General features: G+C 42.1%; 1 protein-coding gene and 1 long non-coding RNA gene across 2 annotated transcripts in view; one reads left to right on the forward strand and one right to left on the reverse strand.

Moving 5' to 3' along the window:
- Positions 1-365: 365 nt before the first annotated feature.
- LOC119841111 lies at positions 366-10,297 on the reverse strand. The gene is made up of 2 exons (XR_005288415.2): positions 9,621-10,297; positions 366-1,333 (listed from the first exon to the last, which is right to left on the reverse strand). It is a non-coding gene; the product is annotated as an uncharacterized LOC119841111 (long non-coding RNA).
- A 5-nt stretch (positions 10,298-10,302) lies between these two features.
- N4BP1 (NEDD4 binding protein 1) overlaps positions 10,303-20,161 on the forward strand; it is a 35,495-nt gene continuing 25,636 nt past the window's right edge. The window contains 3 exon segments of the mRNA XM_038368188.2: positions 10,303-10,582; positions 10,585-10,623; positions 10,626-10,654. Coding sequence (XP_038224116.1) covers positions 10,411-10,582; positions 10,585-10,623; positions 10,626-10,654 — 240 coding nt within the window. The 5' untranslated portion in view covers positions 10,303-10,410.

A 20,161-nucleotide genomic window follows, 5' to 3' on the forward strand; every position in this document is an offset into this window, starting at 1 on the left:
AACAGCCCGATGCTGGTGTCACCGCGCCTCAGTGGGTCACAACTGAGAATATCAGATTCAGGACAAAATGCTGAGAAATAGGGCAGACTCACCCCTGAACTGACAGTTATTCTATCATAAGATATGCCAAATCAGTAACAAAAGTAAACTTCTGCCTCACCACACTGGTTAATAAGAAGTGAAAAATGCAGAATCCTTAGGCTTTCCAGCACTCATTTCATCACCCAGACACTAGACTTTAAGATGAGTGGTTATTTAAAACCAATTTCATCAAACAAAGGGTTCTTCTAATCCCAAAAGATCAGCCACAGCCAGATCAATATCTAACACAGGTCTTACCCAATAATCATCCATAATGCCAATCCTTTAGTAACTAATATCTATTTATTTATGAGAGAAAAGAAAAAGGAGAGCACTAAAATGGTCAAAGAAATCATACATCATACAATCATTGCAAAGTTCTTGGATCACGTTTGTAGCAGTGATGTTACAGACTGCTGGCTTGTAAAGTCTCTGGTAACTTCCAAAAGATTGGAAGATTCTCAGTCCATTGATTGGAATGCTCCTTTTAGTGTAAATCCATAGTCCAGAGATCAGAGCAGGAGAGGCAAAATGGAGATGCTTCCAGGCTCCTTTATAACTTCTCCTACGTGGAGGGAATGCTCTCCGTTTTAGTTTGTGGAAACTTACAGGCACAAGATGGAGTCCAGGGTCACATGAGCAAATCACATGCCTTACATGCTTTGATGATTCACAGGAGCAGCCATTACCCATATTCTGGCTATGGTATCCACAGGAAGGCTCGCTGGGTAGGATGAATTTCTTCTCTGGCCCATTATGAGATTTAAATCACAATGGCTGGCTAGACTGGATACAAGCTACCTATGGATGTTGACCAGGAATACTGCACATAGTAGGATGCCAGTATATAGTCAATATTTATAACTTCAGATACAAAAATAATACATGCATATAACCAGGATAATCATACTCGGCCAATCATAACTTTTCCATTAACGCCTTACATGACATACTTTGTACAAGATTTGTTGCCAAACAGTGCAAATATTAATGATATAAATGGTCATGTTTCATTCCTACAGCATCACAGCTAGTACAAGTTTCCAAATCTCGAGGTGTCTGATAAATCCGTTCTGGGCCTGTATTTTTCAGCAGTAAGGCTGCAAGTGAGAGTTAAAACACTGGAGACAGAAGCTGCATTTTCTTCCTTTGCTGTTCTTTGGTGTGTGTTTGCCTCGTTTTGCCTCTTGGAAGTGGAATCAGGCTTTAACAACAGCAATGAGATTTTCAGCCCATCTCTACTAACTTCGTCCTTTTTGGGGAAAAAAGAGAAAATTACCACCATTGTTAATACTACCTAAGATACTGTCAAACAGCAGGGGGGTTTCCTTCCAAAAGGAAAATGAAGGAAGGAAAGAAAATGTTAGTAAAATGAAGGCCTTATTTAATACTTTACATTTCAAATGCTTTAATTGTTTTTCCTTCTTTTCTTCATCTTTAATAAATGGTTAAAAAATTAATACCATGTTTGCTACAGTACAAAGCAGGCTGAAGTTTCTGTACATCAAACCCCAGATCTTGTTGACCCGTTTAATGTTAACTCATGACTGGTTTATGTTAAACATTTTTAGCCCATATATTCCATCTAAATTAATACAACACACCTGATCCCCCGCCCCTTCCAAAGACCTGAAACATGATCTCTAGATGGTGTTAACAGGCACCTGTTCCTCAGAAGGATCCTACTCCATAATGAACCAGATGTAGCCCCATGATGTTCTGTCCCGAGCCAAATTACGTATTTGGTGGCCTCTATGCTGTCCAAGTGACAGCTTGAGAGCTAACCAACCTATCTTTTAGCTGGTTAAAAAACTGAGCTGAAGCAACATCCCAGATCCTCCTATTCAACCACATTTTTTATTTGGAGCTATGTACTTCCTCCCTAGCTACTGTCATGGAGGTAGGGGTCAGTCAGCCCTCTTTCCCCTCCTGGACACTATATTTAATTCATAAGAATTATAAGTTGTGTCGACACATTACTTCTACAAAATGATGTGATCCAGCTGAACTGCACACACTTCTGATCAAGGGTAAGTAGATGAAAAAGCAGTACCAAGCTCATCTTGGGATTCCTCTGACCCTGGAGTTGCTGCATGTTGGTCCAGTCCATAGACCCTAACTGCTTCTCATGGCCCCAAAGTGCCAAAATCACAGCGAGAGATCAGTGTAGCATATGGACTTCTGGGACAAAGCTCCCTTTCTTCCAAGCATGCCCCCCCTACGTCAGCTTGCCTATACTGGAATGATCCTCCTAGGGCAGGATACCGAGGACCTAAAGTCAGAATCCATCCACAATACATCACTAAGTGGACATAGTACATCGAAGTATCTGGCCCAATAACTGCAGCCCAGTTAAGTGTTTACTATTCCAAGTCTAGATTTGAATAAACTATAAGCACAATAATATTTAAAAGTTTTGAAGTTCCCACATTACAACTTCGGCAAGAATATTTCCTTCACTGACATTTTCTGAAACTGCAACAAAGTGTAGTCCTTTTAAATTCATTTTATAGTGTAGTAATTAAGTTCATAACATTTATGTGCCACATTTCAGCTAAATTTGGGGCAGCTACTCCTAAAAGACAAGAAATTTGTATTACAGTGACAACCCAGGAATATCACTTGTCATTCTTGCAATGAATTTAATAGTGTTTAATTCTCTCGTAATGAAAATTATATTCCTCCATCATCATTTATTTGTCAACCATTCAAATGAAGCCAGAATATTTTAACACACCACTGTGCATAGACCAAATAGTGTTGAAAACTTTAAAATGACTCATAATCAAACAGCTAAATATTTACATTAAAAAATTCTCTTCTGGAATACTTCCCAGTCTCACTAATAGTCTTTGCCAGCACACCTGCAGCTTTCTGTGACTAATTAAGGAACTCCAGCACACACACATTCAAAAATGCTTCAAAAACAGATGCAGACTCCATTAATTAAAAAAGCTAACACCAGCTTCAGCAATCGCTGAGTCTAACTGGAAAATGTGCTCCCCCCCCCCCTTTTTAAAAATTCAGTGATTTAAAAAAAAAAAAAAGTTCAGCTTTTGTGGGGCAGGGAGAGGTAATAAATCAACTGCTTTTGAAACAGAAGGGACAAACTCAGCTTAGTCAAAAGAACTGTCCTAATTACTAAACCTACACTTTATGTTTAATTTATATAAACTTGTGCTCTTGGAATCAAAGAAGTAACATCACTGTCTAAAGCAGAGCATATTATACACTAGGGTCACTATATTCTAGCTCTAGCCATAAGCTCCATGCAGGCAACATCTCCTTGCCTACAAACCAACCAGCTCCACATGAGCATACAGGTCAGCAGTGAGCTCAGCGTGGACATGATTGGAAACTTGAACAATTCAGGCTTCTTCATGCAGCTCTGTGAATCTACCTCAGTCTTCTTTTTAATTATTTTTGCTTTTTTTATTTTTATAATCTGGAGACCTTCAATGAATACAAGTCCTCAGAACCTCCCAAGGAGGACTTGACAGAGCCATTGGAGGGGTGTATGTCTTAGGGAGAGAGGTAGCAGATAATCAGGATTAGAGAGTGTTAGAAAAAAGTCTAAATCTTTTCATTTCTGGACCACATGGGTCATCATGCCTGATGTATCATTCCCAGAAAAATTGGGCAACAGTAAAACTTAATGGATTGGTGCAGATTTAATCTTAATTTCTTCTCAGCACAGTCACACAAAGTTATTGGGTACATATTTGTGTTTTAGGCCCTGATCCTGCAAACATTTACATATCTGTTTAACTTTATGCATGCGAGTAGTCCTACTGGACTCAATGACACTATCCACGTGCATAAAGTTATATGCTCTTGTGCAAGTGTTTGCCAGGATCAGGGTAGTATTTGTTAAGGGTATCATCAAATCTTGACTGGCTTGTTGAACAGCTTTTCTGTCAAGGCTCTAAAGGGGGGATTTTGGAAGTGAGTCTCCACTCCATGCTGTGTCAAGCAACAGCCCATCCTGTATCAAGTATCTCTCTCAGGTGTAAATATTTCAGGCTGGGAGCCTAAAGTTCATTTTCCATGATCATTTGTGCAGCCAAAACTCAGTTGCTGGAATGCCCATGGAAAGCATACAGGTGTGTAGCATAGTTGAAGCTAGTTATTTTTTCTGAAACCGAAAAAATTATGTCAAAAATGTTTTGTGGTATTTTCCCAGCTCTAATATAAATAATTGATAACTTGGCATTCATCTCACATATATTCCTGCTTTTGGAATTCCTAAAATGTCCTAGTGGTATGAGCTCCTTCTGGTACTCCATGTGGAAATCCAGGAGCAGGAGAAGGATATGGTTGGTCTCCTCTACTAACTGGAGACAGATAATAAAAAAAAAATAATAGAGGGCTCCCTCCCTCAAATCTATGGGATGCAGCTACAGAGACAGGGAAGTTCTCCTCTTGCTAACAGCCCCTTCAATGATGAGAGTTTACTGTGGAAATTCTTTGTAATGCATTCCTTACTTTCTCAACAAATGGTCATTGTTAATAAAGTATATGATAAAGTAATACAAGAATTTGCTCAAATTCCAAATCTGGTTCAAGTACAGTTCTGGGCCTGAGATAGGAAGTTAAGATCCCACTTCAGACTTCTCCGTCATGGTAGGGGTGTACTACAGACCACCTAATCAGGAAGAAGAGGTGGATGAGGCTTTTTTTAAACAACTAACAAAATCATCCAAAGCACAGGACTTGGTGGTGATGGGGGACTTCAACTACCCAGACATCTGTTGGGAAAACAACTCAGCAGGGCGCAGATTATCCAACAAACAATTTTTTATTTCAGAAAGTGGAGAAAGCTAATAGGGAAGAGGCTGTTCTAGATTTGATTTTGACAAATAGGAAGGAACTGGTTGAGAATTTGAAAGTGGAAGGCAGCTTGGGTGAAAGTGATTATGAAATGATAGTGTTCATGATTCTAAGGAGTGGTAGGAGGGAGAACAGCAAAATTAAGACAATGGATTTCAAAAGGCAGACTTTAGCAAACTTAAGGAGTTGGTAGGCAAGATGCCATGGGAAGCAAGTCTAAGGAGAACAAACAACAAAAAACAAACAAACAAACAATTGAAGACAGTTGACAGTTGACAACTGTCAGTTGACAGTTTTCAAAGAGACATTATTAATGGCACAAGAGCAAACTATTCTACTGCGTAGGAAAGATAGGAAATATGGCAGGGACCACCTTGGCTTAACCAGGAGACCTTCAATGATCTAAAAAGAGTCTTACAAAATGTGGAAACTAGGTCAAATTACAAAGGATAAATATACACAAATAAAAGTATGTAGGGACAAAATTAGAAAGGCCAAGGAACAAAACAAGATCGAACTAGCTACAGACATAAAGGGTAACAAGAAAACATTCTACCAATAGATTAGAAGCAAGAGGAAGACCAAGGACAGGGTAGGCCCATTACTCAATGGAGTGCGGGGAAAAATAACAGAAAATGCAGAAATGGTAGAGGTGCTTAATGACTTCTTTGTTTCAGTTTTCACCAAGAAGGTCAGTGGTGATTGGATGTCTAACATAGTGAATGTCAGTGAAAATAAGAAAAGGAGTACTTGTGGCACCTTAGAGACTAACAAATTTATTAGAGCATAAGCTTTCGTGAGCTACAGCTCACTTCATCGGATGCATTTGGTGGAAAAAAAAAAAGTTTTGTTAGTCTCTAAGGTGCCACAAGTACTCCTTTTCTTTTTGCGAATACAGACTAACACGGCTGCTACTCTGAAACTAGTGAAAATAAGGTAAGATCGGAGGCTAAAATAGGGAAAGAACAAGTCAAAAATTACTTAGACAAGTTAGATGTCTTCAAGTCACCATGGCCTGACGAAATGCATCCTAGAATACTCAAGGAGCTGACTGAGGTGATAGCTGAGCCATTAGCGATTATCTTTGAAAAGTCATGGAATATAGGAGTGATTCCAGAAGACTGGAAAAGGGCAGATATAATGCCAATCTATAAAAAGTTAGACCAGTCATCTTAACTTCAGTACCTGGAAAGATAATGGAGCAAATAATTTAAGCAATTAATTTGCAAACATCTAGAAGATAATAAGAAACAGTCAGCATGGATTTGTCAAGAACAAATAGTGTCAAACTAACCTGGTAGCTTTTTTTTTTTTTTGACAGGGTAATAAGCCTTGTGGATAATGGGGAAGCAGTGGACATGGCATATCTTGACTTTAGTAAAGCTTTTGATACTGTCTCACATGACCTTCTCATAAACAAACTAGGGCAATACAACCTAGATGGAGCTAATATAAAGGTGGGTGCAAAACTGGTTGGAAAACCAATCCCGAAGTATAGTTATCAATGGGTCACAGTCATGCTGAAAGGACATAACAAGTGGGGTCCTACAGGGATCAGTTCAGGGTCCGGTTCTGTTCAATATCTTCATCAATGATTTAGATAATGGCATAGAGAGTACACTTATAAATTTTGCAGATGATACCAAGGTGGGAGGGGTTGTAAGTGCTTTGGAGGATAGGATTAAAATTCAAAATGATCTGGACAAAGTGGAGAAATAGTCTGAAATAAATAGGATAAAATTCAATAAGGACAAATGCAAAGTACTCTATTTAGGAAGGAAAAATCAGTTGCACACATACAAAATGGGAAATGACTGCCTAGGAAGAACAATGAGGAATCCTTGTGGCATCTTAGAGACTAAACAAATTTATCTGAGCATAAGCTTTTGTGGGCTAAAACCCACTTCATCAGATGCATGGAGTGAAAATACAGTAAGCAGTGGTGTGTGTATATATATATATATATATATAATATACACACACACACACAGAGCACATGAAAAGATGGGAGTTGCCTTACCAAGTGGGGGAGTGAATGCTAATGAGGCCCATTCAATTAAGGTGGAAGTGGCCTATTCTTAACAATTGAGAAGAAGGGATGAAGATCAAGAGAGGGAAAATTACTTTTTAGTGCTAATGAGGCCAATGCAATCAAAGTGGATGTCAGCCATTTCCAACAGTTGACAAGAAGGTGTGAGTATCAGCAGAAGTAAAATTACTTTTTGTAATGAGTACTGCGAAAGGGATCTTGGGGTCATAGTGGACCATAAGCTAAATATGAGTCAACAGTGTAACGCTGTTGCAAAAAAAAAAAAAAAAAAAGCCAACATGATTCTGGGATGTATTAGCAGGAGTGTTGTCAGCAAGAAACAAGAAGTAATTCTTCCACTCTACTCCGCGCTGATTAGGCCTCAACTGGAGTATTGTGTCCACTTCTGGGCACCACATTTCAGGAAAGATGTGGACAAATTGGGAAGTCCAGAGGAGAGCAAGAAAAATTATTAAAAGTCTAGAAAGCATGACCTATGAGGGAAAATTGAAAAAACTGGATTTGTTTAGTCTGGAAAAGAGAAGACAGAGAGGGGATATGATAACAGTCATCAAGTACATAAAAAGTTGTTACAAGGAGGAGAGAGAAAAATGGTTCTTCACCTCTGTGGATAGGACAAGAAGCAATGGGCTTAAATTGCAGCAAGGGCGGTTTAGGTTGGACATTAGGAAAAAACTTTGCAACTGTCAGAGTGGTTAAGCACTGAAATAAATTGCCTATGGAGGTTGTAGAATCTCCATCATTGGAGATTTTTAAGAGCAGGTCAGACAAACATCTGACAGGAATGGTGAAATAATACTTAGTCCTGCCATGAGTGCAGGGGACTGGACTAGATGACCTCTCAAGTTACCTTCCAGTCCTATGATTCTATGAACCTCCAAATTACAAGGGAGATCAGTTGTGAGCTATAATTTCCAAGTGAATACAAAATAAATCTCTACTGTAACCTACAGGTTTTGTCTAGCTTTGAGTTAGAGCCATGTGAAAAAAAAAAAAGTTCCTTTAGGTTCCATCTGAAGCCATAAATCAATCCAGATTTGCCTCACACTTGACGCATGCTTGCGAACCTCAGACAACCTTTTGACAAATCTAGCTTTCATTTCAATTTGTGATAGCCCCTAAAACTAAATCTCTGCTCCTTCAGACACTTAGGGTATGTCTACATTGCAAAGAACAAACCTGTGGCACCAAGTCTCAGAGCCCAGATCAACTGACTGGGCTCAGGCTGTGGGGCTAAAAATAGCAATGTAGATGTTCAGGCTTGGGCTGGAGCCTGGGCTGACAGGCCCTCCATGTTTTCTGGGTTTCAGAGCCCAGGCCCAAAGGTCTACACTGAACTTAGCCCAACAGTTCAAACCCTGCAAACCCAAGTCTATTTGACCCTGGCTCCAATACTCAGTGCCATGGGTTTTTCCTTTACAGCATAACATAATTTTACACAGATGTGTAAGGGTAAGTATGTGCATAACTGTTTGCAGGATCACAGCCTAAGAGTCCATACAATGTGATTTTTTCTACCTCTAATTTCATATGCTACTTTAGACTAGAAATTAAAACAAAAAAGAAATTTCTGCTTCTCCTGAGCATTATAATCTCACATGCTACTTACTTTTTTAAATGAGCAGGGTCATGTTCTCTGAGAACTTTATTACAAGTTTGCATTGGCTTCAGTAAGAAGGCTCATATTGTATGATACAAACCACATTTAATATAATAATATTAAACTGTTTTAATGTATTGTCCATTCAACCCTTGGATCAAGACTTTTAAACGCAAAGCACTGAGAAACACAATATGACAAAACATACCATAAAGAAATAAATTAATAAAGTCTCAAGAAGGGACCACTTTGTTTATGAAACACAAAGGCCTTTGGTTGTGCTGAGTCATCTACAAAACGTACAGCAGACTGCACAGCGAGATCTCAAAACATTTGGTTTTGGATTTGTAATGATATTCTTCTCTATCTCAGGTTTCAGAGTAGCAGCCATGTTAGTCTGTATTCGCAAAAAAGAAAAGAAGTATTTGTGGCACCTTAGAGACTAACAAATTTATTTGAGCATAAGCTTTCGTGAGCTACAGCTCACTTCATCAGATGCATATCTCAGCTACTTGTAAATTCGTATCCATAATAAAACTTCCTACTTTCCATTCGTGATTACCAGAGCTTGCACTAGCTGCATTTGAACAACAGATGGCACCAAATCATTTCAGGAAAGCAGCCAGAGATGCAATAGGTATAGTCTAGGTTTGTTTGTTACAAAAAGTAGCATCACGAAGGAAAAACAAAATGCAGCTATGCAAGCTAAAGGAAAGGGGAGTCCCCATGGAAATAGTCCGTGTTCAGGAGCCTAGAATTTCATCTTTAGCAGGGAATTACCTCATTTATCTGCTCAAAGTCTGATACCATATACCTGGTTTCACACACTTTTTTTTGGGGGGGGGGGGCAAACCACAGGCTATTGTTGGTCAATGAGGCAAGCTTTGGAGCTGACGGAGAGATCTTCTGAAGAAGTTTCCCTCTCTCATCAACAGAAGTTTGGTCCAATAAAAAAAAAACATCACCTCAACTACCATGTCTCAAAAAAAAAAAAAAATCACAAGAGCTGGTTTAAAAACTACAAGCATTTCTCTGTAACTAAGAGGAGCAAGAACTTACTTTTCTCTTAAATGAAAAGTGAGATTCTGAGGTAATCACATGACTCCAGGAACTGGGACTTTAAAGGGCGGGAGGAAACCCACCCAATATGGTGAGTCTCAGAATAAACGAGGGGAGCTGAAGCCACGGTTTGCTTTTCCAGAAAAGAGTCCCCTGCGCTCACGCACAAACACGGCTGCTTCGTCGTTCTCCTTCATAAGGCAATTTCCACGCCCCTCTCACCAGCCCGCCCTGGAGCTCAGCGGCCCGAGCCAGCGTCGAACTATTCGCAGCCCAAGTGCAAGGCAAGGCGGTTTGTCATCTGCCCCAGGAAGGATTTTTCCCCCAAGTCACTCTGGGCAGGTGCCGAAGGGAGCGCCTGGGGCAGGGCTGAGCTTCCATTGAAATGAGCAGGGGAATTTTTGAGGACGTTACCGGTGACGTTTCTGCCTCGCGGTTTGCGTTCCCCGGAAGGGCGTTACCCTCAGTAAACATGGCTCGTATCGATACAGCGTAGGGCAGGGCGCTTGTTTTGCCCTCAGTAAAGATGGCAGAGAGACGGCTTGCCCATAACAAAGATGGTCGCCACGCGTCGTTTTCTCGGAGGGGTAGCGGGTGGCCCTGCCTCACAATGTGGAGGGCGGGTGAATGATTGGGCGGAGTCAGGCGTCCCGCGCGCAGCTCGCGTCGCAGACCGATGACGTACCTGTCCCGCCGTGATGAGGGCAGCAGGGGTTTCCCCGCTGGTGTTGTTGTCCCTGGGGTCCGGAACTATGGGAGGCAATAGCGCAGGGTTCCCTGGCTGGCTCTGATGGCGGCGCCTGGAGCGGCCGACGGCCCCGTGCCGGTGCTGGATGAGTTCACGGCTCCGGCGGAGAAGAGCCGCTTCCTGGAGAAGAGTCGAGGCCGCATTCAGAGCCTGTTCGGGGTGCGGCTCGCCGTGCTGGGGGCGCCGGGAGGCTGGTGCCCTTCGGGACAGACCCCTGCTCGGGCCCGGCCACTGACAGGATCTGGCTGCGGCTCTCTGGGACAAGGAGACCGTGCGCAACGCCAAGGTAACGAGGGGTGGGTCGGCGCCTCAGGTTCATCGGCCCCTTGGATGCTCCTAGCGAGCGGTCCGCCCGCGCTCCGGGAACTCCCCTCACCTGTCTCCCCCCCCCCCCCCGGCTTCCCTTCTTTCCACCCCCCTATCACCCCCACTCCCTCCCTCTGCTCTCCCTTCCCTCGGCTCCTGACAGGGCCCCCGCCGTGCTGGATCCCTTGTGAGAGCAAGGCTGGCGGGAGACGGGCCCTGTACAGCGCTGAGCACGTTGCCCGCGTCAGAATGATGGTTATGTTGAGTCTCTGCTGGCCACACAGGAAGGTGGGGGGGGGGGAACTTCAGCACAGAGTAGGGCCGGTTATGTTTTACACGTGGTTGCCTGAGCTTAGTTATTTTGGAAGTGGTCCTGGAGAGAAGGTGGTGGTTGATGTGTAATGTGGGCTGTATGCAGGGAGTGGGAGCCTGAGGTTCAGACATTGGGGCATATTCCAATAGTTGAGAACCTCCGCCACTCTTGTGGAGGAAAAAACTGATTCTTGATCTATGGCCTGGTCTACATTTGAAATGTAGGTCAACATAGCTATGTCTCTCAGGGGTGAAAAAATCCACACCTGAATTCTGTAGTTATGCTGACCTAACCCCAAGTGTAGATGCAGCTAGGTTGAATGTTTCTATCCACCCAGTAACCATTGTTCAGGCAGGTGGTGATCCTAAAGCCACAAAAAAATTCCTTCCATCCCTGTAAGCTGATCTAAACTATGAGTAAGGCCAGGGATAAGCTGCCAAAATCTTAACAACCAGTTCCCTCCTCACCCCACGAGGGGGTTGTTGCCCACCTCCTCCCTCTGGGACTTCTGCCCCATCCAACCCCCTGAGTTCCTTGCTGCACCCCCCCGGGACCCCTGCCCCATCCACCCCTGACTGCCCCCAGAACCGAGCAGGAGGGTCTCACAGTAGTGGGTGCCCACCCTGCCCCTAAGAGACAGAGGGACCTGCCGGGGGGCGAGGTGGGGAGTCCCGGCAGTGCTTACCTGGGGCAGCTCCCAGGAAGCATCCAGCAGGTCCCTCTGGCTCCTAGGGGCAGGGTAGCGTAGCAGCCGCTCCCCCCACTGATCACATAAAAATCGCGCCTTAGGCGCCAACTCCATGGGTGCTCCGGGGCTGGAGCACCCACAGGGAAAATTTGTTGGTTGCAGAGCCCCCACCCGCAGCTCCCTGCCCCACCCCCAGCCCCAGGTCACCTCCACTCGCCTCCTCCCCTGAACGTGCGGCCCCGCTCTGCTTCTCCGCCGCGTCCCCCCCACAGCTTCCCAATCAGCTGTTCGCGCGGGAAGCCTGGGAGGGCTGAGGAGCAGGCAGCGGCTTCACACTCAGGCCCAGGGAGGTAGAGGTGAGCTGGGGCGGGGAGCAGTTCCCCTGCGCGCCCCCCCCGGGTTACCTGCTGCGGCGTGGGCAGCAGAGTGGGGCTATACGTTCAGGGGAGGAGGCAGAGCGGAGGTGAGCTGGGGCCGGGTATGGGGTGTGGAGCTGCTGGTGGGTGCTCTGCACCCACCAAATTTTCCCCTTGGGTGCTCCAGCCCCGGAGCACCCATGGAGTCTGCACCTAAGGCCAGTTTCGCGAGTTGTTAAATTTAGAAGCCCTTTTAGAACTGGTTGTTCCGTGCTTCTAAATTTAATAACCGGTTCCAGCGAACCAGTGCAAACCGGCTGCAGCTCACCGCTGGGTATGGCCCTCAATTTTCAGTTTTTATTACGTTTCCTGGGAATTTAAAAAACGGGTGTAATTCAGTACAAAAAAATTAAGTTTTCTGGGTGAAATTTTGGGGGATAGGAGGATAGAAAAAAGCAACAGAGTAAGAGTATTAAAAGTAAAAGAAGTTCAATGCTGTCATTTAGTTAACTGTACGTTAACAGTATGTACACATATGCACAGGTGTGTTGCCTTACTTCAGACAGATTCATGTTGCATCTAGACTAATTTTAACATAAAACATCTACCCAATGCAGTGTATTGGATTTTCTTAACATAATCAGTATTTTCATGTACTTGTGTTGTCCAAAATTCAGATGAAATCAATAAAATAATTAATATAATTGCTTTTGTAAAACCTGGGAATTTTTCAGTAAAAACTAAAAATGAGGTTAACTATTGAGTTATGCTGGCATATAGCTATGGTGGCTTAGCTATGCTACTATAGTTTCAGTAGTATAGACGTGGCCTTAGTGTATGTTTGTATTGGTGTAACATAAACAGCTATGGATCAGCCCTACCTTACCTCAGATAGCTTTAGATTGAGTATTTGTGCGTGAAGGGAGGAGGCGGAAGATATGGAAATAAAATACATCCGTATAAAAAGAACTCCAACTCAGACACTGACCTGTCCTAACAAGTTGGTGTGTTCAGATTGCCAGTGTATTGTTTTTTGTGCTATTGTTTATAAGCGTGAGAAATAAGGAACCAAATATTATAAGGCTCTGTCAACACGAAAGTGTAGCCCTGCTGTCACACAGTTGTGAAAAATGGCAGTGTCCTAAGCTTTTTATCAGCTTATCAGTTTCTTCTAGACTGTGCAGGCAGGAAAAAAACAAAACAAGAACCATATTCTAATCATGTTAAGAAATGTTTTAGTCAGCATGGTTTTTACCATGCACGCAACTTGATTTCTCCTTGAGAGCTATCTTACAGTCAGGCTGCAACCATAATAATTTGGTTTCTTCTTGGGGGCTGTGTGGATGGTAAAAAATATGTTGACTAAAACATGTTTTCTTAATGTGATTAGATTATAGTTCATGTTTTGTTTTTCCTGCCTGCACAGTCTAGAAAAATATGTTATGAAGTGGTTATGTCCCAGCCATGTTATACAGTTGTTTTAAACATGTCTATTTTCATGGCATTTTTGTAGCCTAAGGCTCTGTTTATCATTGCATTGAATGGTGTTAACACAGTTCTTCCTAGAAGAATGCTAACAGTTTGACATTGCTAATACCTCTTCAGCATCAGAGCAGACAGAGCCTATGTGATTTCATCAGTTTAGTTCTTGGAATAGGTGGCAATTTATCCAATTAAAAAGCAAAAAAATGAGTTATACTAAGCCAGGAAAAGGCTAGCTAGTCTTTCCTGTTCTTACATTCTCTGATATTTTGGAGTGTTGGGTGTGACACTAACTGATGTGAAACAATCTCCTAAGAGTGGTTTTGTAATCAAATTTTTTTGGCAAACTTTTTGGGGATGCAACTACAATGTTGCAATTGGCATTACTTCAATAGTTAATTACATGAACCTGGCAACTGTAGCCCATTTGAGGCATGTGGGGAGAATGGCAGATTGAGCATCATAATTTTGTTTTGGAACCAGTCTGCAAAAAGTAATTCCTGTTGTCTCTCTCCTCCTCGTATTAGTAGAGATTCTTAGCAACTATTCCTAGGTCTAATTCAATAATTTTAGGTTTACATTTTAGTTCTTAAAGTTTGATTCTTTAGTGGTGGAACTGCAGAATAATTTATTTCAATTAAATCTATGAATGATTTCTAGATTGAAAAAGCCACCAACTCTCAGAAGCTTAATGTTTTTACTATTGTTTATATAACAGGAACCCTAACAGGATCAGCATCTCATTGTCCCATGTGTTTTCAGAAAAATTGAATTTTCTTTGAACATTGTGGATGAGCTAGTCATTCTGTAAAAACTGCTTTCAAGAAAAAAATAATTTGTTGTGCTTGTAAATTTGCTAGTCATAACACTAGAAATTTAACTGCTCTATTTACTTATTCTGTAAATAAAACACATGCCGGGGAAAAGCCAATGGTCCTACTAATGTGCCTTCACTTTGAGCATGATAATTATCCACTACTTTATACCTCAAAAGCAGTGATACTCAGACCTCAGTGGTTCAGGAACCAAATTAGCCATCAACATTACCCAAAAGAATTGGGTAGTGTGAATTCTTCCTTTCATTTACTACAGTATTATATTCATATTTAAACAGTATGACAGGGAAATATTTAGTTTATATTATTCTCACAGCAAAATGACTGACCATGTATTATTGTTTTATCAACTACAATTGGTTAATAACATAGTAAAAGCATCCTGATTGGTTAATAACTTAGGTTAATAATTAAATCACGCCGTGTTTTAATATGTGCTGCAAAGAGCCATTTGTGACTCTCAAACCTCAGTCTGAGTATCGTTGCTCCAAATAAATCCTTGGCTTCTCTATGGAAACTACCAAAAAAAGTGCCAGTTGGGGTTGTGGGTGTTATTTGGGAGGTCCCCTTTTAATTCTTTCTTTAACTGAGGCAACAAATAGTCAGCATTTTAACCACAAAGTTGCCTAGACCTGCTCTAGGCAGGGTTAGATGACACAGTGGTTAAAACTCTGTCATCTGGTGGACATTGGTATGCCTGGACCGGACCGTGAGGAGCATCGCGGAGGAAGCTGTACAGGATGTGGCCAGAAAACGCATCACCAGGGCCCCCTCCAAGTAGGATGTCGCCACTTACCTCAGTGGCTCCCTGGAAACTGAATTCAGGAGAGAGGGGGGAGATCTGTTCTCTCTCTGGTCCTGCACCCACAATGCCTCGAGACACCTAGAAAAGAGGATCGGCTGCCGCTGGAAGTGGTGCAAGGAGCACCGGGAGCTGGGAATACTGGTGCCGTGCATAAAGACCCCGGATCCCACCATCGTCACCCCGACTGCCAGAACGCTGCTGGAAAGGACCCTAAAAGATGCCATTCACTGCCACTACACCAAGAATCTCAAGTGGAAGCAGTACCAGGGCAAGGTGTTCGAGGTGTCCAGCAAGTGGGATGCTAGCAACCACTTCATCCCCGGAGGCAGCTTCACCAGGTTCGCCGGCTGGCAGTTCATCCACCGGGCCTCAATTGCATTCCCCTCAACGGAGCCATCTGCCATGGCAACCGGGACAAGTGCTGCAGGAATTGCGGCTACGCCATCCAGAACTGGCTGGTGAAAGCCATCCCACCGTCCCTGGGGAAGATCACAGTCAACTCCGCCATCCCCGAGACAGATAGCTGACTGTGACCCAACATTGTTGTGACCGACGCAGAAAAAAAGATGTTCCTCATGGTAGACATCACAGTGCCATTTGAAAACAGGTCATCGGCCTTCCATGAGGCCTGAGCGCGGAAGGCATTGAAGTACACCCTGCTGGCCTACAGCCTGAGAGCCCAGGGCTATGAGGTCCAGATCCATGCCCTGGTTGTGGGAGCCCTGGGCGCATGGGACCCCCGCAACAAGCCGGTACTGAGAGCGTGCGGAGTCGGTCACCGCTACACCCGGCTCATGAGACAGTTCATGGTGTCCGACACCATCAGGTGGTCCAGAGACATCTACATGGAACACATCACAGGACATTGCCAGTACCAGGTCGAGTAACTGAGAATGCCGACCAGGGAAATAACCCACTTCCTTCCCTGACAAACCGAGGGAGGCACCCCACCCTTGTACTTATTCTCTACACCAATACTGACTTGGACTCTTAATACATTCCCTGGGTGGCGTACCCGAGCCCACTTATCCAGTGATGCTTTAAAAACTCCTACACCCCAATATTGATCTGTGCTGGTTATGGGATATGTATGTACCTTGTGAACCTTGTAACCAATGCTTGCAATCCCCCATAACCCAAGCCCGACCCCAGATGTACAGTACCTTCCCTCTTAACTTGTGTAAATTTGATTTTAAACATTAACTTTAATTAAAAAATTTCTTGGAAAAACTTGACATGCTAATATAGATGCAGCCACAGAGGTGATGGTATTGATTTTCAATTATTATTAGCTGTAACTATTGAAAATTAATTTGTACCTCCTAGTTCATTGAGTCCATGTAAAGAATCTGCCATTTATATTTAAAAGAGAGAGCACTTTAGCTTGTTTTGGAAGAATTTGAGCAGCTCATTATAGGTGGAAGTGTCCAGTGTTAAGAACTGTATTCATGACTAATTGATACGTTGCTGAGATTTATATATAAAACAGAAATACTTTTGGTTAAGAGAAGCTGAGCTGCAATGGAAACCCATTAAATGTTTTGCTCAATTCGGAGTAACAGACATTGCAAAAAATGGTAGAGGAAGGACTCTTCTCAACCCAGATGCTGAATTTACCTATTGATCATGAACCTTATGAGTAGACTATACATAGATACTGTGCACACAAAGTGAGTAATGCATAGAGTTTTAGCTCTGATACACTGTCTGACTGCTAGGTAATGTAAGTTTGAATTTGTCTGCTCATTTTAGTTTCATGGTAAAATGAATCAGGGAATAAAATGTTAAGAGTTCAACTATGATAGTCTTCTGCAACAACTTGGATAGAGCAAAAATGTAGAATAAAACAATGATTATTAAATACTTGAAATTGTAAACCCAATCACAAATGGCTAGTATAATCAGAAATGACTGACATTTTGCATAATATTTACAGTATCCATTAAATAACTGACTTGAAAATTGTTATTTATTTGATCAGATGACTTAAAAATTGGAAATAGATAATAGAACCTAGCCCAGGTAGGTGATAACAAAAGTTACTGTTTGATGGCATCCGATGAAGTGAGCTGTAGCTCACGAAAGCTTATGCTCAAATAAATTCGTTAGACTCTAAGGTGCCAAAAAGTACTCGTTTTCTTTTTGCGGAGACAGACTAACACAGCTGCTACTCTGAAACATGTGTGGAATGAGTTAGTGGTTATAATCGACACAGATGTTTACAGTCTCAGTGAGAAGCCAAGTATCTGAATGAGCCTTGTAGATCCCTCCAGGTCAAGATTTGAAAGGATATTGGCTGGGCAGTGTGCGTAACTGTGCATTGCCGTTGCCTTACAAAAACAAAAACTTCAGGCTCCAGGTCTGTCAATCACAAGCAGTAAAGTCACTTCAGAAAGCATTTTCACTACTTTATATGACTTTTAAGAAACTTTCCAGATACTGAATATCTCACTTTCATTCCCATTTTATTAATATTTTTATGGGGGGAGAGGACTCTTTTTTTGTGCAGGCCAGAAAAACTACTTGCCTCCTTTAGCTTATGTTACAGCAGCAGTTTGTACTACTGTGTAGTCTTACAACATCCAACCCTTAAAACTGTGTTGATGAGACTCAGAGATGGCACACAGCAGTTACACTGTTCATCACATAATACTTTTTTTCAGTTCCATTCAAAAGACAGAGAACAAAATTGGTTGGGTGTTGCTCTTTTTATTTGTTTCTTGTTTTGTTGTAAGAGTGTTGCAAACCAATAAATCACAAGTGGCCTTTAAAATTACCAATGCTGCTGCTGCTGCAGACTGAATTGCCAACATATTTTGTTCCAGTTACATGATCTAGCTTTGAAGCTGGAGGTTGTTGATTTGAATCTTGGTGGGATACGATTAATCATGTTAATGTGTAGAGTTAATACATGATGTTTCGAAGCCTGCAGGTATGCTAACTTCAGTAGTTTAGAAACTGGCTTCATGGCATGATAGAACGTTAACTGTAGAAACAGGAGGCTTTCCTTGGTGGCTTTTACATATTTAGAACAAGGTTGTCTAAATTCTTGTCCTGACTTTCCAAGTTACGCAAGAATTGTTGTATTGCTTTGAGTCTCTCTCTCTGTGAGTAGTTGTTGTTACAAAGAATTGCTTTGAGACCAGACTCTGTCTTAGAATGTACTAACACAATTAGCAGCTTGCAAGTTTCACACAGAGAGGGAGAGAAACAGTACCAAAAACCAAGAGACCTCTTAATTTTTAATACCCTGGAATTTAAACTATGGGGAATCAAACTCATTTGTGATTTTAATACAGAACTTCTTTAATATGATCCAACATGGGAGCTTAAAAAAGGTGGTCTGTGGAAAATGGAAGGGGAAGGCTTTTCTTATTAAATGGTCTTGAGAACCACTGCTGTGAAATAAGATAAATGTCTATCTTTAGTGCTAATTATTAACATGAAATATAGTTCAAGACTAGGTAGGGATCCACAAAGGCCAAGATCAGTATAGTAGAGGCCTGGATTGTGCATTGGCTGAAAAAAGGAAAGATAACTATGTACTAGAAAGAAACAAATGCGTGTCTTTTACATAGAAATTTTATTTAAACACCTCTGTGGAAGACAGAGAATTAATTAGACATGTCACCACTTTGATTCATACCCTTATTGTCTGAAGAGAAAAGAAAAGAGAAATGCAAAAATTTACTGTATTGCTTCATTCTTTAAAACTGACATTGCAAAACTCCTAGCTATGTTGGGAAGGTTAATGCAAGATACTTTTTTTTTTTTAAGCAATAAAAAAATAAAGTTTTGTCAGTCCATTGTGAGACTTGCTTTATTGCCACTGTAAGATTTAAAACTAACTTTAATCGCTGTCATTTGCAGAGGTGTTGTAGCCATTTGGTCCCAGGCTATGAGAGACACAAGGATGGGTGAGGTAATATCTTTTATTGGACCAACTTCTGTTCGTGAAAGAGACAAGCTTTTGAGAGCTCTGTGGTACTCTTCTCTCCCCCATTGCTTCTTTAATGGATGTCTTTCATTTTTCTGAAACAGAATTATATCCAGAAAAACCTGTAAAAAGACCATTAAAGTTGTGTGTTCAGCACTCTGTGATTAGATCCCTCTGCCCTGTCCCCTCTTGCCCATTCTACCACCCTATGCCTGACTTTTTTGCCCTGTCCTTCCCCTGTCCCCATCTCCCTCCCTCAGCTTCTGCCTGTGTCCCTTTATCTTAACTAAAAAGAAAAGCCGTACTTGTGGCACCTTAAAGACTAACAAATTTATTAGAGCATAAGCTTTCGTGAGCTACAGCTCACTTCATCGGATGCATTCTTAACTGCATTTATCTTAACTGTTTCCCTTTTCCTCTCCCTGGTCTTCATCTTGATACCTGCTCCTGTCTCTTTTTCCTCCATCCCCCCCCGCCCCCATTCTTCAATCCCTCTGTATTCAAGTCAAGCTGCTCTCCTCCTTCACCTTGCTATCTGAGTGAGAGCATTGAGAGATGTTCTGATTGCTCTTGGTTCCATTGTCTGCCATAGCAATAGCCCCTGGCAGAGGGGAGGAGTATTTACAGGGAAAATCCTGCTCTGCCCCTACAGCCCTGGAATGGAGCATTCCGTTGCTGTGTAGGACTAGCACAAATCTTCTCAGGTCTGTATATAGGAATTGGGGATGAAGCCTGCTCAGTGCACATGGACTTCAGAGAACTTAGCTGCTAGTTCTAACAGGTTTCTACTGAGCATGTGCAAACTGGGTTTTGGGGGTTTTTTTTGTGTTTTGAAATTTATAGCTTGGCCAGATTTGGGTGAATTTTCATGAAAATTACATCCCTGATATCAGAACAATCCTCTCTCCAAATTTCAAGTCCCTACTCCAAAACATGGAGGCACTAGATCATCTCAGTGAAATAATTATAGGATTTTTTTTTTAAATAGCCAAAATATAATTTTCCCTAATCTCATTCTCAGAGATGGCTGAACCACGTTAGCTGAAACTTTCCAAAAAAAATTCATCTAG

This window comes from Dermochelys coriacea, chromosome 12 (assembly GCF_009764565.3).
Source record: "Dermochelys coriacea isolate rDerCor1 chromosome 12, rDerCor1.pri.v4, whole genome shotgun sequence".
NCBI classification, from domain to species: domain Eukaryota; kingdom Metazoa; phylum Chordata; order Testudines; family Dermochelyidae; genus Dermochelys; species Dermochelys coriacea.